We start from the raw sequence: 16,019 nt of genomic DNA, 5'->3' as shown, positions 1-16,019 counted from the left end.
AGCCATTCCCTGGCTCCTGTCCCTGCAGGCCTTGTCCCCAGTCCCTCTGCAGCTCTCCTGGAGCCCCTCCAGGCCCTGGAATGTGCTGGAAGCTCTCCCTGGAGCCTTCTCCTCTCCTCCTCTGTCATACCTTAAACACTTCTAGAGCAGAGCAGGCAGCAGAATTACTGTAGGGCCACCAAAACCAACCAAGGTCTATTTTTAAGCCTTTTCCTGCCCTCAAATTCCTCCTTCCAGCAGGAGTTTTCCTCTAAGGAACGAGCCCTGGAATCAGAGCACGTCACAGGACAGTCCCAACCAAACTGCAGGGACAGATTTCTGGCACACCAACACAATTCCAGGGATGAATTTATTGAAGACTTGAACAAAATACACTTCCTGCACTGCTGAAGGCCCTGCCATGCACAGCAGCTTGCAAAACCACCTCACTCTACACATAATTAATATTTGCCCCGTGCCAGATCGTACTGAAAAAGTGGAAGCTGGGAAACACTCACCAAGCAAGAAACTGAACCCCGCCCAAATATCATTAGCCTGAGCTAAATGATTAGCAAAATAAAAAGTCTGAAACTTCTCTGATTTTCAGGGGTGGAAAAAAAGGCAAGTTATCATTCAGGAACGTTCAATTTCCCTGGGAAATCACATCCATCACTTGCCTCTGAAGCAGTGGTTTGGATATTTTAGTGGAGGAATCCAGCACTCTGATGAGCTTGGCACTATCTAAAATTTTATCATTATGCTGATGAGAGAAGTTGTTCTTTTTTCTGTCTCAAAATACTTTTTCCTTTGCCTGCACTTTTCATTTAAAGCAAACTTGAAAAACAGATTTACTGAGCACCATCAGTATCGTGGAGTGTGGAATTTTTATTCACTCAGGGTCACCAAATGTGGTGCTGCTCACAGGGCTCCCAGGATGAGGGAAGAGGCTAATTTATTATTTTATGATATATATTATATTAATGATTTATGTAATATTTTATATTATATTTATGATATATTTTATATTTAAAGAAAATTATAAACTAAATCTACACTAAAGAATAGAAGAAAGGATTTCATCAGAAGGCTGGCAAAGAAAAGAAAGGAATGATAATAAAATCTTGTGACTGCTCACAGCCTTGACACAGCTGGACTGAGATTGATCATTAATTAAAAACAATTCACATGCTGGGTAAGCAATTCTCCAAAGCAGCAAAACAGGGAGAAGCTGAAGCTTCCCAGCTTCCCAGGAGAAAAGATCCTGGAGAAAGGAATTTTCCTAAAATATCATGGTGATGGTGGAGGCCAGCAAATGAAGAGCTCTGTATCCAAGGACAAAGTTAATGGATGGAGTGGATAAATTCTGCTCTCTGATGGGAGAAAGAATTTACTGATTTCCCCAGTGTCTGTTCTCAAAGCCGTGACATTAAAAATTTCCTCATTTTCCTGGGAAATTAAAAAAAATGCTAAACATTTGCTGAGCTTGTCTAGAATAAGCAGGAAAAAGGAAAAATTGAAATTATCACCCACTGGTCCATTGAGTTGTGTGGATTTCTCTTATTTATTATTCAGAATTCTTCTTTTAATTATCATTTATTACCTGTCACCACTGTCAAGCTCAAGTTTTTGTGTCCATCCTCTCATTTTTATGTACCCTGGAGTATCACCCTAAGACTGCAGCTCTGCTCCCAGTTACTGTTGCAAACTCTACAAATTCTGTTGTAAATCAGAATCATCAATTTCCTACATGAACTTTCCAAAATGAAAACGCTTTGCAGATGAAACATTTCAAAATGTTCAAAAACCCAAGTGAGGAACCACAGTTGGGTTGAGGAAAAGGAAGAGTAAAGTGGAATCAGTGCAGAATTTTGGAAATATATTCCCAAGTGGCTCTAAATCACTATTTTATTAATTATTCCAAGTCCTGTTAAATAGAAGCTATAATTCATATATTGTTAGAGAGTTGATGGCATTAAAATACAATTTAAGAGTCATTCTTCAGCCCTAATCCCCAAAATAAGCACAGATTTTAACTTTTTATAGCAGCCCATCTGTCCTGGGTATGGATGTGTGAATAAATAATTTCTCTAGAAGTTCAAATTAAGATTTCTTCCCTTCACAGTCTGAAATGAGTAAAAGACATTTTGCAATCAAACCCAAATGTGCTCATACACTGCTCACAGAACAGCACCAAAATCAGCTATTAGGAATTGGCATCAGACAAGAAACAGCCCAAAGTTTCAGATATTTTTATGTTAAAATGTTATTTCCTTGAAATATTGGGAAAAAACCCAATATTTAACCCAATGGTTTAGAGAAAGAAGTGAGAATATAAATATGTAAAATATACCATTCATGGTAAAACAATCCATGAGATGAATCTGGAGGTAAAAACTTTAATTTTTATGTCACATCCCAACAGGATTTGTGTTAAAATTAGCAGGTTGTGAAATGAACTTGTTAATAAATCCCAAGTGCAAGGTCAAGAAGCATAAATGTAGAGTTGAGGGTTTTGTTCTGTTTTCCAAAACAGCATCAATGTGTTTGTATTTATATCACAAATTACCACAGTTTATAGTCCGTGTTTCTATTAGCTGCAACATTCTGCACATGGAAGACTAAGAAATTTACCTGAATAATGTGAGTTTCTTCAATGGTTTTAAAACACAAACCTCCACCAGAATTCAGCCCATAAAGAATTTTTAGTTTTATTTCTGAAAAAAGATCTGCATCTTTTACAGTTGTTTCATCCAAGACAAAAAAACCTCGATGCTCTGTTAAAACCAGATTTTTATAATTGCAAATAGTGTGTAAAAATGATAATAAAACAACCAAAAAATAATCAAATAAATCAAAATTGGAAAAGAAGTTCAGCTGTTAAGAGGTTTGGATATTTTTCCTTTCTTTACCATCATCATCTTTAATTTACTTTGATATTTTACCCCCTCTGCCCCCTCCCTTTCCCAGAGCAAGGCACAACCCCTGCAAGGAGAATTCTGGAAGGTACTGGAAGTGTCCAGTGAGAAAATGCTGAAGTTGCAAACCAAATCCTTCCAGATTTTAATCCCATTTAGCTGAAATCTTGAGCATTCCAAAAGCTCAAAAAAACCCCCAAGTTTTCCTGTCAGAGCCCAGCTGAGGAGAGGAGGGATTTCACTGGAACTTATTGATTTCCTTTATTGCTGATGCAAAAAAAAAGAGAAAAGCCTGATTTTTTTTTTCCCTGGGACATTAATATAGTCCTATCTAATTATAAACTCCATCAGCCTAACTCAATTAAATACCAGAATGCTGGGTAGGAAACAACTGAGATCTATGCAGCCAGTTGAAGTAGTACTAATTACAGCCTAATTCTTTTTAATCCATCATAATGAGCCTTTCTCCCCATTCTCAGTGGAGGACAGTGTGGAATATTTATATTTATATTTATATTTATATTTATATTTATATTTATATTTATATTTATATTTATTCTTATATTTATATTTATTCTTATATTTATTCTTATTATTTGATATTTATATTTATATTATTGTTTTATATTTATAATTTTATATTTATATTTGTATTTATATTTTATGTTTATGTTTATCCTCGGTGTGTTATCTCTTTACAACAATCACTGAAAGGAGAAACGAACACAGAAGTTCAGCAGGTACCAAAATTTCTAAATGTAAAGAGGAATTTTTAATTGCTAAGAATGGCTCTGATCAGGCTTTTAGAGTCACTGCAATCTCTGAGAATAAAAAAAGCCTAAGAAAGGAATATTTCAATATACAGAAAAGAACCAGAAGGGTTTTACTGGTGTGAACTGGTTTAATGCAATATTTTACATACTCCAAGTACCTCAAAACACCCTGGGAATTCCAGAATTCCCAGAAAACTCCAGGATTCCCATTTCTGCTGCTGTTCCAAGGTACTTCTGCTCAGCCCCTGGGGTCACAGGGACCCCACCCCTGCTCTGTCTGTGATTATTTGGGCTCCAGAGAAATCAGCAAAATTCAGCTTAAAACAGGCAGCACAAAAGCCAAGCTCAAGAGGTCAGAAGGGATTTAGAGCACCAGTTTGGATCAGCTCTTACAAGGAAATTCCAGCTCATTTCTTGTTGAACATGGATTTAATATCCAAACCTGCTGCAGCCCCCAGAGCTCTCACAGCCACTGTGTGCACAAAATTCAGTTATTTCAGCAAGCAGATAAATCAAATCAGAGCATTAAGCCCAAGTTTGTTGGAAATGTTGTCATTGTTAATGAACCAACCTTCTCTTCTGAGCTTCAGAGTCTCTCCTGGCTCGTTCCAGTGCCAGTTCCTCAGCTATTCTCTTCTTCAGCTCTTCATCACTAACTGGAATCCAAACAAAATCCAAGGAAATGTTAACAGAATTCACTTATCCCCAGTTACAGAAAGAACTGCATTATACAGTGCCCTCCATTGTTTATTTGCTTTTTTCCTCACAGCACTTGGAGTTGCTTTCTTGTGGTTTAACCAGCTTTGAAATTTTAGCACACCAGTGAGCCTTTAAAAAGCTTTCTTATTAAACAGCTTTTCAATTAGTGCAATCTTTATAAAATGAAACTACATGGACTATGCATTAAATTCAATATTTTTCTTCAGAAATATGGCTTTGTAAAGTTAAACCAGGGGAATGAGGCAGAGACATAAACAGTAAAGTCATAAAATGCAGCTTTTTATTCATATTGAACCAAAATAAATCTCTTTTCAAGTATTTTCAGATGCATTTTATACAACAAAGCTCTTCCAACACCCTCAATATTCATATTTCTAGATCCTAGAGAAAGATTTTACTCCAAATTTAATCAAGATTTGGAAAGAATATTTCCTTCACTGAGATTCTGTCAGATGAATCAATGAAACTCTGGTAAAACAACAAAAAAATCAGGGAAGCAAACTTCTTTATGAACAGAGGGAGAAAACCTGGAGAGCCACCAGTCCTACAAGGCTGAGAGACATCTCCAAAACCACCAAAACCCAGCTTAATCCTCACCCTGCCTGGAACAAAGCCTGACCTACACTGAGCTTTAGCTGTGCCATGCTCTGGATTTCCAGAAAATTCCCTCACTCCTGCCTCAGATCCCCTCCAAGAAAGCCCAAAGCTCCAGGATGTGATCCCACCCCAAAACAGCCAGGAAAGCAGAGCTGAACCCCAAAAAGGGCCATAAAACCCTGCCCAGGGAGGTCCAGCCCAGGGAAATTCCAATTCATTTTCAGGCACGGGAGGGTCTCTGTGACCTCATGTCCAGGAGCTGGATTGATCTGCAAAGATTATCCAAAACCTTTATTCCACTTTTCTGTTCTAGTTCAGCCTCTCTGCAATTCTGCTCATGCTGATGCAGCCTCACAAAAGGGTTTTATGAATGAATGAAGCAGCTTCATCAATTTTATGGGAGTTTTGGCCAACTAATCCAGTTAGAAATATCTTTGGAAAAGCAGCAGGAATCGATATCCATCATGCCAGGTGCAGGAAATGCTGAGATCACAGAAACACAGGGAAAAGTGGGGGGAAACTTCTGAATTATCAGTGAGACCCCAACCTAAAAATGTTTTAAAATTAAAATTCAGAGGGAAATATGAACCTTTCAACAGATCTCTAGCAAAAAGGTGGGTGAAAAAGGAATCCTGAGTGACATAACAACATGAATTATCTACAGAATGAAATTGATGGTTCTGGTGTCCAAAAATGAGTACAAGAACTCCAACAGATGGTTTATGTCATAATGAGGAAGGATTCAGGCAGCAGCCAATAAAGACATTTGACCTGAACAATCAATTAGGCTGCCCATTGATCAGGTAAATCCTAATAGGAATAAAAGTGGAGCTATAGATCATTCAATGGAATTATTGTAAGATGAAATTGGGTAGCTCCCAAATGGGAGCCTGATGATGTTTCAGTTAAAAAAATAAAATTAAAAATTGTGATTCTACAAGGAGGATGGGTTTGTTCTAGGGGAAGGAGCATTTGAAAAGAGAAAAGGTAATTTATCTGAGAGAGGATCAGGAAAAGGGTGTTTAACTTTAAATGTTAAATAACATTTCTGATGGCCATCTCTGCTCACACTACAGGGCATGAAAAACACACAGCTGACCACTGAAATACTAGAGAATGTTAAACCTGAGGGGTGCAAGACTGCTAAAATATTAATATATTAATATTATTCTATTAAACATTAAATTATTATTGCATAGCCATTCTCACCACCACCCTCTTTAATACCAGAAGTTCCTTAGGATGCTGAAATCAGCGTCAGCTTCATCCCAGAGTAAAGTGGGAAGGTTTTCAGTACATTTAGAAGGTCCCACCTGCACCCCAGGGCTTCCCCTGCTCCTCCAGGAGCACAAACCAAAGCCTGAGGTGAGTGTGAGAGGGCACTGCTGCCATCACAAACCCCTCTGGGAGCTGGGCAGTGCAGGGAACACACTCCAAAGCCCAGGAACAGCAGTTCTGGCCCCTCAGCACACCAAGGGATGGGGGCTTGACTGGCTGAGCTCTCCTGGGATAAAGGGGATGGAAAAGCAGCAGGATAATGGGGATGGGCACCCCCAAAGAGGCTGCACTGATGCCTTGAGAAGGCTGAGCTAGAGCAGAGGCTGGGCAGAGTTCCAGAAGGAAGCAGGGATTGATTCCAAGGATCTCCTCCATGGCTGCACCTTGGGCAGCACCAGAGCCCAGCCAGGGCTGCCCCCAAGGTTCACAGAACCCCTGGGTTGGGAGAGACCTTCAATGGCATCGAGTCCAGGCCAGCCCCAAGGGCTCAGCCAGAGCCTGGCACCCAGTGCCACATCCAGGCTGGTCAAACACCCCCAGGGATGGGCACTGCACCCCCTCCCCGGGCAGCCATGGCAGAACTTTCTCCCCCTTGCTGGAAAAGCTTTTTCCTGCTCTCCAGCCTGGATTTGCCCTGGCCCAGCTCGGGGCTGTGAGCTCTGGCTGTGTCAGTGCTGCTGGAGACAGAGCCCAGCCCAGCTGGGCACAGGCACCTTTCAGGAGTGCAGGGAGGGCTGGGGGCAGCCCTGAGTCTCCTTTGCTGCAGGCTGAGCACCCCCAGCTCCCCCAGGGGCTCCTCGCAGGGTTTGTGCTCCCAGCCCCTCTCCAGCCTCGCTGCCCCTCTGGATGCACTCAAGGGTTCAAGATGACCCAAAATGGCCCCAAAATGCACCAGCGCTCCCGGGGTCTCTCCCTGGGATCAGCTCTGCTCCATTCCCACCTTGCAGTTCATTGTCCCAGCCCAGCTTTAGCCCAGGCACTCCCACCCTGCTTGTTTTTCTCTCTCCAGCCCACGGGGTTTGTGCTCCTGGCCTGGGATTTGGCTCATTTGTCCTTGGTGCCCAGCTGGAGCAGGAATTGTTTTGTCTCCCTGCTCTGGGCACAGAGCTCACCATCCCATAATATGAAGCTCAGACCCACACACCAAAGCAGCACAGAATGTGAAAAATAGAAAAGCCAAACCCTGAGGCATCAGCACAATTCTCTGAGAGGCACCAAAGTGCCCCCAGACACAGAATGGCTGTGCTGGGTTTGTGTGGGCAGGGTTTGGGACCAGGGGCTCTGGGGGTGTTTCTGGGAACTCCCTCCACATCCAGAGCCAATTCCAGGATGGACCCACCAGGCTGGGCCAGCCAGGAGTGATGATGATGCTCTGGGATAACAGATTTTAGAAGGAAAAAAAAAAAAAAGTTTTGTGCAGCTGGACAGAGCAGAGTGGAGTGAGAATATGAGAAGAACAGCCCTGCAGAAACCCAGGAGCTGCTCCAGAGCTGACATTCCCAGGGGATTCCATGGGAATTCTATTAAATCTGTTTTCTCTCCCCTGTCCAGCTGTGGAGGGCACTGAGGGAGAAGCTTTGGTGGGATTCTGGAACCCACACAGGATCAGCAGTGATAAAATCCAGCAAGCTCCTGCCAGGACCTGGCAGAACAAGCAGGGACTGTCCAGGCACAAGGAGGTTTTGCCATTTTGGTGGCCTCTGGCAAACAGCACCCTGACTTTTCTTCTTTGTCCACTAATTCTCCAGGAAAAGTTTGAAGGACAATTTCTTCCTAAAATCAAATCCAAACCCATCCTCCTTCAGCTTAAGGCCATTCCCCCTGGTCCTGTGCCCTTGTGAAAAAGCAGATTTCAACACTTCTCCATTCAGTCTTCCCCAAAACCCAAGATTCCAATCCATCCAACATCCTTTGGCAAACCTGGGAAAGGCTTATCCCACCACCTTTTTAAAATGCCCCAAACCTGATTCCTACTGAAAATATATTTTTATAAAGAGAGCACAAAGCCATTTGCTTAACCCTTTGTATGAGTGCCATTTGCTTAACCTTTTGTATTTATTTTTATAAATATTTATTGAATATTTAGTCAATATTTTATTTTTATTAATCTAAACCCCACTTGTGCTTCAAAATCAGACAAATAAAGAAGGAAGGTATTTCCCAGGATCTAAAAGGTTTTGGGTAGTTTCAGGGACAACTGACAGAGGAGCAAAATGGACTGAAGGATTTCTCACTTCCCATCAGTTCCTGATGTTTCTGGTGTTTAAATTTCTGCTCTGCTTTGGCTCTCCAAAGGCCACCCATGAGCAGGATGGGAGCAAAGCTTCACTTGATGCCAATTCTTGAGGAGCCATCAGCAATTTTCTCCTCCACATCTACAATAGCTTGGCACAGAAAGATTTTTACAACTTGAACTATTTGATTCCAGCTCCTCAGCCTTTGTTCATCACAAGATCCAAATCTTTTTCCTCTCTCTCTAAAGCAGTAAAGAAACAACCAGCAGGATGTCAGGATTACACCCCCAGCAGTAAACAACAAACCTCAGGGAAAGCAGACACCTGCAGCCTCAGAAATGTTAGCCTGAGAAATCAGCAATGTGAGATGGACAAATTATTCAAATAACTTCCAGCCTGCAGAGCTGGGAATCTGCCCATTAGCCCTGCATTTGGAAAAAAAAAAAAAAAAAAGCATTAATTAAATGCAAACAACATTTAGTAGCAGGCACCTTCACTAAATTCTCTGGAAAGGGCAGGTGCATTAAGTTATTAATGAAGAGACACTTAGCTTTGATACAATCAAATGTCTTTTAGAAAATACTTAGCTAGGTAATGTTCAGATAATGAATTAAAACAAAAAAAACACCACACAAAAAAATGCCCAAGTTCTGTTTCTCCTTCTAGTGAAGCTTGGCTATTTAAAAGAAAAAGGCTGTCCAGTGAACAGGATACTGGGAGGGTGTTCAACATCTCCACATCAGCTCTTGTTCTTCTCCAGCTTGAACAGCCCCACCTCTCCCAGCCTCTCTTTGTAGGAGAGGTGCTCCAGCCCCTTTATTAAATTTGTGGCCTCCTCTGGACTCAGCCAACCTAAGCTGGGTCATTTCTCCTTGGTGCCCAGCTAGAGAAGGAGTTGTTTTGTCTCCCTACAAAGAGAGCTCACCATCCCATAATAGGAAGCTCTGAGGGTGGTTCCTGGGAGCTTCCTCCAGGAGGAAGAAGGTTGAAGGGAAAGAGAGGGTGAAAAGAATTAAAGAATTTGAAATATTAGTCAAAAATGAGGGCACTCCACACCTCCTCCAGCACTGTGTTCAACCAGCCACACTCCCAGCCAGGTTCACTTTGCTAAAATCTCTTTCACTTCCACCAAAATTCATGGACTTAACTCAACAATTCCTTTGAAACACTCCCCAGGCAGAGCACTCTGCTCCAAGGTACCTCCCAACCATGGGATGACTCCTTTTTGTGCTGGAAAAACCAAATCCCAATGAATTCCTGCAGTTTCTGGCACTGCAAACCAACATCAGGGCAGTCAAACCATGGATCCATCCACGGGGAGTTCTCCCATCCCTTAGAGTAGAAATATTTGGGACAGGGCACCTCAGGGCTGCCTTCAGCCCCATCATCAGCCTCAGCTGCTGGCACAGTGGCAGATTTGGGGGGATTAATGAAGATGTCACCAGGAAAATTCCTGATTGTGCATTAAAGCTCATCAATATTGGATCAGGCAGCCCATGGGCCTGGTGCCCTCCCAGCTCCCACTCATCAGAGCTCTTCCACAATTAAAACCATTTCCCACCCCCATTGCACCTCCAGACATGTAAAATGTAAATATTTTATATGCAAATAGCCTTGATTTATTCTTTCTGCCTAATAAAAGCTGCAGTTTGGTCCATATCTAAATTCCACAGGTCACCCAAAGATCCTCAGTAAGAACAGAAGAAATGGTTCCTTCAGCCAGTGCCCAGGGAAGCTGGGGCTGCCCCATCCCTGGAATTGTCCAAGGTTGAGCTGGATGGAGCTTGGAGCACCCTGGGATAGTGGGAGAGATGATTTCAATGTCAATTAAAGCTCTAGGAAATGTATTTGGTGTGTTTAAACCAGGTGGGAAGCCAACACCACCGTGAAATCTCCTCTGCTTTCCTTCATTTTCAGTTCTCAAAGAGCCCTGGATTTGCTGGGAGCAGCACAGGAGAGAAAAGAGGAAATTATTTTTTAAATTTAGTGGGTTTCAAATACTGCTCTACCTGATCTTTAACCTTACAAATAACCCAAATTAGCTTTGCACTCAATGAAACAATAATGAACCATTCCTTCAGGGCACCAGCAGAAAGAAAACCCTAAAACCACTAAAAAAGTCATTTCTGTGCTTTAAAACCCAGCATTTTAACTGCTGTGGGTTTCCTTAAATATTATTATATTTAAAGAGCATTCTCCAGAATAAACTCTACTTTCAGATCCATACAATTTTAACTACCAAGACACCCAGCATCTTTTTCACTGAAATTCCCAATTCCAGGCACTTCTTCCAATCAGGAATTCAGTACAAACAGAGCTCCCCTCCAAGGACAGAAATTTTTATTAACTGCTAAATATTGGTAATGTGCAGGAATATTTCAGATGAGCTCATAGGCTAATGAAACACAAAAACAATGCAATTAAGTGTGCATAATTTAAAAATATTTAATATTTTACTTTCCAAAGGCGCTCTTGCATAGATTACACTCTCTATTTTCCAATGTAAATGTGGGAATCAATCAATTTGGACTAATTTCAATTAGAAACAAGACAGTGCATGGTCTAGAAGTAACAAAACAAAGTCAGTTTCTGTTATGTTTGGAATATTCTCCTTTCAATATCCCATTAATATTGGGATAAAAGAAATCCCACTGGATTTCTGAGGGGGCTGGAAAAAACAGGATGAGGAGGTTTTCCCCTGGGATTCTGTGAATTAGGTTCTACCTGCCTGTGCTAACAGCTCTGTTTAACAAAAATAATTTATTTCTGAGAGTCACACTACCAAAAATATGTGGGTTTAACACATTTTTGATATTTTGAAATATTCTGTCTTGGAAGAATTTAATTTGATAAACAGGTGACAGACACAGGGATGTTGTGCAAGAGAAAAAACATGGAAAATGTTCAATACAACTCAAAATATGGGAGAGCCCATAAAATCAGGTATTTCCCACCAAGTTAAAAAAGCCAGTTAATAAAAATTCCCCTAATTTTTAGTTTCTGCAGGAACTCCTGCTGTGTGGATAAATGACTGTGTGGAGTTTTAATGTGACTTTTTCAGTTGTTCTCAATGGCCCTGGAAGGGAGGGAATTATTTCAACCAAACCTTCTTCATAACCCATCCTTTCCCCCCAACTCTGTAATCAAATACAGAGATAATAACTTATTAAGTTATTTTGCCCTCCTGTTAATTTAAAATAATTAATAAAAAGAATGAAACAGAAGTATCAAACACCTTTAAAATACCTTCCCTGCCTACAAGTGAATACAGCAGTGGAGAAAATTCCCATTTCAGCTGTTTTAGTAATCCCTGCTCCACACACAGTGGAAGGCTTTTCTGTGGAACACAATGGATAAAAGCATCAGCATTCCATAATTCAACATTAAAAAAATAATAATCATATTGTAAGCAAGGATAAGAAGGATTTGATGATTCTGCTTTCAAGAGGATTAAGCATGTGGTGTCCTTTCAGGACAATTTAAGTTGTCCAGTTCCTGATCTTTGTGGTTCAGAAGTTTATTGTAAAGCTATTTTATCTGACAGAGCAGGGAAATTTACTGGTGTTCTTTTCATCTTCTGGAAAAAAAAAAATCTGTTTTAAATTCTTTCACGTGTATTTCAACAAACACCTTCTACCACTGCAGAGGGCAGGGAAATAATTATGGATTTTTACACACAGCAGATAAATGAAAAAGGGTTTTTTAACTGAAACATCTCTTAGAAGTCACCACGAATGGCAAAGAAATTGCCAACCACTCCTGCTCAGCCCAACACTCCCAGGGATACAAAACCAGCACATTTTGATGTTCACCATCACCTCCAAGGAGGAATCTCCAGCTGGGATTGTGCACTGTCAGTGGCACTGAAATGTCACTCTTGGCCCATTTCAGCCCTGGAGCCACTCTGGGCAGCAAAAAGGAGATCACAGAGCTGCTCCTCACTCACTCCCAGAGGCCTCCAAGGAGGGCATTTTTGTACCTTTCCAAGAGCAGGAAGGCTCCAGGCATGGAATTTTACTGTCAAATATTCCCATTCCAGCTCTTTGTGGGACAGTGGCTCTGCTTTTGTACATCAGCACACCCCAACCTGCACCCAGCACTCATTCTGACTCACTTTAATTAATTAAAGCCATTCATTCAGTTGTTCCTTGATGTCCTAGATCAAATGTGTGTGCCATCAATTCTTTTTTTTCAAGCAGGGACATTGGCACAGGGTGACCAGAGAAGGTCCTGGGTCCCTGGAATGTCCAAGGCTGGACAGAGCTGGGAGCAACCTGGGATAATGAAAGATGTCCCTGCCCATGGCACAAAATGATCATTAAGGTCCTTCCAAGCCAAAGCAGTCCATAATTCCATGATCTTAAGGGTCTTTTCCAACCTAAATGAGTGAGGAAATTCAACAAGAAGGAAAGAATAATGCAGAATTTAAAAGCATTGCTAAGGTGGAAGGGGAAGCAGGTGAGACTCAATTTGTATTGAGACTCAATTTGTAGAAGCAAATCTACAATTAAAGCAGGAAAAGACAAGAATGATGGGAAAAGCAAGTGGACAATAATGGTGGAAAAGGTTCTTTAAGAGAGGTTTTGGAACCATTCTGCAGCAGATCCAAATCCAGTGTGAATTTTTTCCATCTGTCCTGAGCACATCCCTCTGAGGAAGCTTTTAGGAATGCCACAAAACTCTGCAACAGTGCCACTGACACCAACCCACAAGATTTCAAAAAACATGTCAATAAATTCATTGTAAGGAATTGTAACTGTTAATAATTGCAATTGTTAATAAATTGTAATTTTTAATATCAATTGTAATTGTTAATGAATTATCCTGGTAAAATCTAATTCTGTGGTTAAAAGTGGTTAATAACTTTAAAAGCTGTTCTGGAAGAGAAAAACATAAAGAGTCCAAAATTCTTTTTTTTTTGGTGAAAAAAACCAAGCAGTGGAAGTGTCCTTACAGGTAAAGGTTAATGCAAGAAAAGAGAAGATAACACTCATCAATAGCTCTGCTGATCCCATTAAACAGATTTCTCAGTGGCTGGAGATGCATGGCAAGATAAATCAGGATATCAAACTTCCACTTTATACATTTAAATCCATTTAACACTAAATTTTAAAGGGATTTAAAAAAAAATCCCAGTAGAAGGTGAATATTGAGAAAAGTAAAAAAGGGTGACTATCTCCATATCAAATCCTAATTTCATTTATCGATGACAGGGGCACCAAAAGGCTGCAGAAATTCTGAAAGCAATCACTCCATCTCAAGCTGGGGACAAAGAGAGCAGCAGTGAGAAATAAGTGGATCTTTAGGAGCTGTTGTGGTGTGCTCAAATCTCATCTCCTGTTCATTCACTCAGCTGATAACAAGAGGCTGCTACAAAGGATCCAACAGAGCAGAGCAAACCATAATTGTACCATTTGTTTATTCAGCTCTGATGGAAACTCCAGCACGTTCAGGCTTGGAATTGCTGACTGGAGAAGGGATGAGGGAAAGGATTTCAACATTTGTACAAGGTCCTGAACATGAGGATCACTTTTAAAAAGGAGAATTTCTAAGAATTTCTTGCCTTGAAGACAAGATTTCCATAGTCCAGCAGCCCATAGAGCAGCTGGTTTATTTTGGAGAATAATCTGGAAGTGAACTCAGTGACCAAGTGGGAAAACATTTATTTCATGGAATATTAACAGCAGGAATCAAGAAGTCAGCTTAGAAATAGCCAAAATTCACTTTTCAAATATCTGCACCCTCAAGTAACTCCTAGAAAGGATTTCTTTCTCTCAAGGAAACTGGAGGTGATTTACACACTTTGGGATGCTTTTTCTCCAACTCCAGCCAAACCAGGTTTTTTATTGAATTATCAGCACACAGCTACAGCATTGTCAACTTTGAAATGTGTGTTTTCAGCCCAACAGTCAGGGCAGTATTGCTGCTTTTAATAATAACTGAAAACAGGCTGTAAACAATATGTAATGATGATGTTTATGGTTATTTTCATTATTCAGAAATTGTATAGAAATAAAAGATAATGCTGAAATGCTGGAAATTCTCACAACATCATTAATCCAACACCTGCATTTTTAATGATTTGCCATGAGATCTGCTAATCAAAATCACTTGTGCCAATGACTGGTCTCAGCTGATGCAACACTTACTACAAATGGAGGTTTTTTTAGAGCTACAAATTGTAAGCAGGAAGAAAACCAAGGTACTACAGGGGAAAAAAAGCTGAAGAGGTGAAATAAGAAAATCTTAAGAAGAATAATCTGATTATCACAAAGATGCTCCCAGATAATTCAGGAATTCCTGAGGTTCACTTTGAGTAGAACATTCTATTTTCTTCTGCCAACAGAGTAGAATAAAAGCAAAATTAAATGTGTTTGGCACTGAAACACAAAACCAAGTTTTGACCAATGTGATCCTCAGGTTTCTGGTTAACACCAAAATCACTCTTCTGAATAAGCACTGCCTTTTAATTCTTCCTACCCATTTCTCCTGATATTCTTTTTTCCTCCTTAAATTTCCTAATTTGGTGCCATGTCCCCTTGTTGGGAAATGTCAATCAGGAGGAGCAGGGATAATGGAGATCTTGGTCAAGGATGAACTGCCTCCCTCTCATGGAAGGAGGAAAAGGAGAGGGGGAGAAGGAGGGGGAAAAGAAAAGAAAGGGAAAGGGAGAAAATGGGGAAAAGGGAAGGAATGGAAAAGAGGGAAAGGGGGGAAAGAGGGAAAAGGGAAGGAAGGAACAGGAAAGGAGGAAAAGGAAAAGGAGGAAAAGAAAAGGAGGGAACAGGAAAGGGGAAAGAAAAGGAAAAGGAGGAACAAGAAAGGAAGAAAAGGAAAAGAAGGAAAAGGAGGAAAAGAAAAGGAAGAAAAGGAAAGGAAGGAACAGGAAAGGAAGGAACAGGAAAGAAAGAAAAGGAAAAGGAGGAAAAGGAGGAAAAGGAAAGGAGGAAAAGGAGGGAAAGGAAAGGAAGGAACAGGAAAGGAGGAAAAGGAGGAAAAGGAAAAAGAGGGAAAGGAAAAAGAGGAAAAGAAAAAGGAAAAGGAAAAACGAAAAGGAAAACGGAGGAAGAAAAGGAAGAAAAGGAAGAAGGAAGGAACAGGAAAGGAGGAAAAAGAAAAGGAGGAAAAGGAGGAAAAGGAGGAAAAGGAGGAAAAGGAAAGGGAAGACAAGAGAAAGGAGGAAAAGGAAAAGGAAGGAAGAAAGGAAAGGTGAAGGAAAAGGAAAAGGAGGAGGAAGAAGGAAAGAAGGAAGAGAAACGGAAGAAAGGAAGGAACAGGAAAGGAGGAAAAGAGGAGGAAACCGAAAGTGAAGCATCTTGGACAAACCATTGAACTCCTGCAGTGAAAAGTTCCAGAGATAAAAGGAAAAGCAGAACCTTTCTGGGAAGAACCACCAACTCCCACCCTAAAAGACCAGCTGAGATGAAATGCTTGTTTTTATGTGATTAACATGAGGTGAAATCAAACGTGGTTAATGAAGCTAAAAATGAGAATCTGATAAATTGGCTCTGTGAAGCCTTGCC

At 40.8% G+C, this 16,019-nt stretch overlaps 1 protein-coding gene across 1 annotated transcript in view; it reads right to left on the bottom strand.

Moving 5' to 3' along the window:
* Positions 1 to 16,019, bottom strand: part of CHCHD3 (coiled-coil-helix-coiled-coil-helix domain containing 3) — a 142,754-nt gene that overhangs the window by 117,175 nt on the left and 9,560 nt on the right. Inside the window, exon 3 of the mRNA XM_018922345.3 lies at positions 4,239 to 4,323. Within this exon, the coding sequence (XP_018777890.2) occupies positions 4,239 to 4,323 (85 nt within the window). The remainder of the gene's footprint in view (positions 1 to 4,238; positions 4,324 to 16,019) is intronic.

This window comes from Serinus canaria, chromosome 1A (assembly GCF_022539315.1).
Source record: "Serinus canaria isolate serCan28SL12 chromosome 1A, serCan2020, whole genome shotgun sequence".
Classification (NCBI taxonomy): Eukaryota; Metazoa; Chordata; class Aves; order Passeriformes; family Fringillidae; genus Serinus; species Serinus canaria.
The sequence above is the reverse complement of the archived record's forward strand: the minus strand, read 5'-3'. Positions and strand labels throughout refer to the sequence as shown.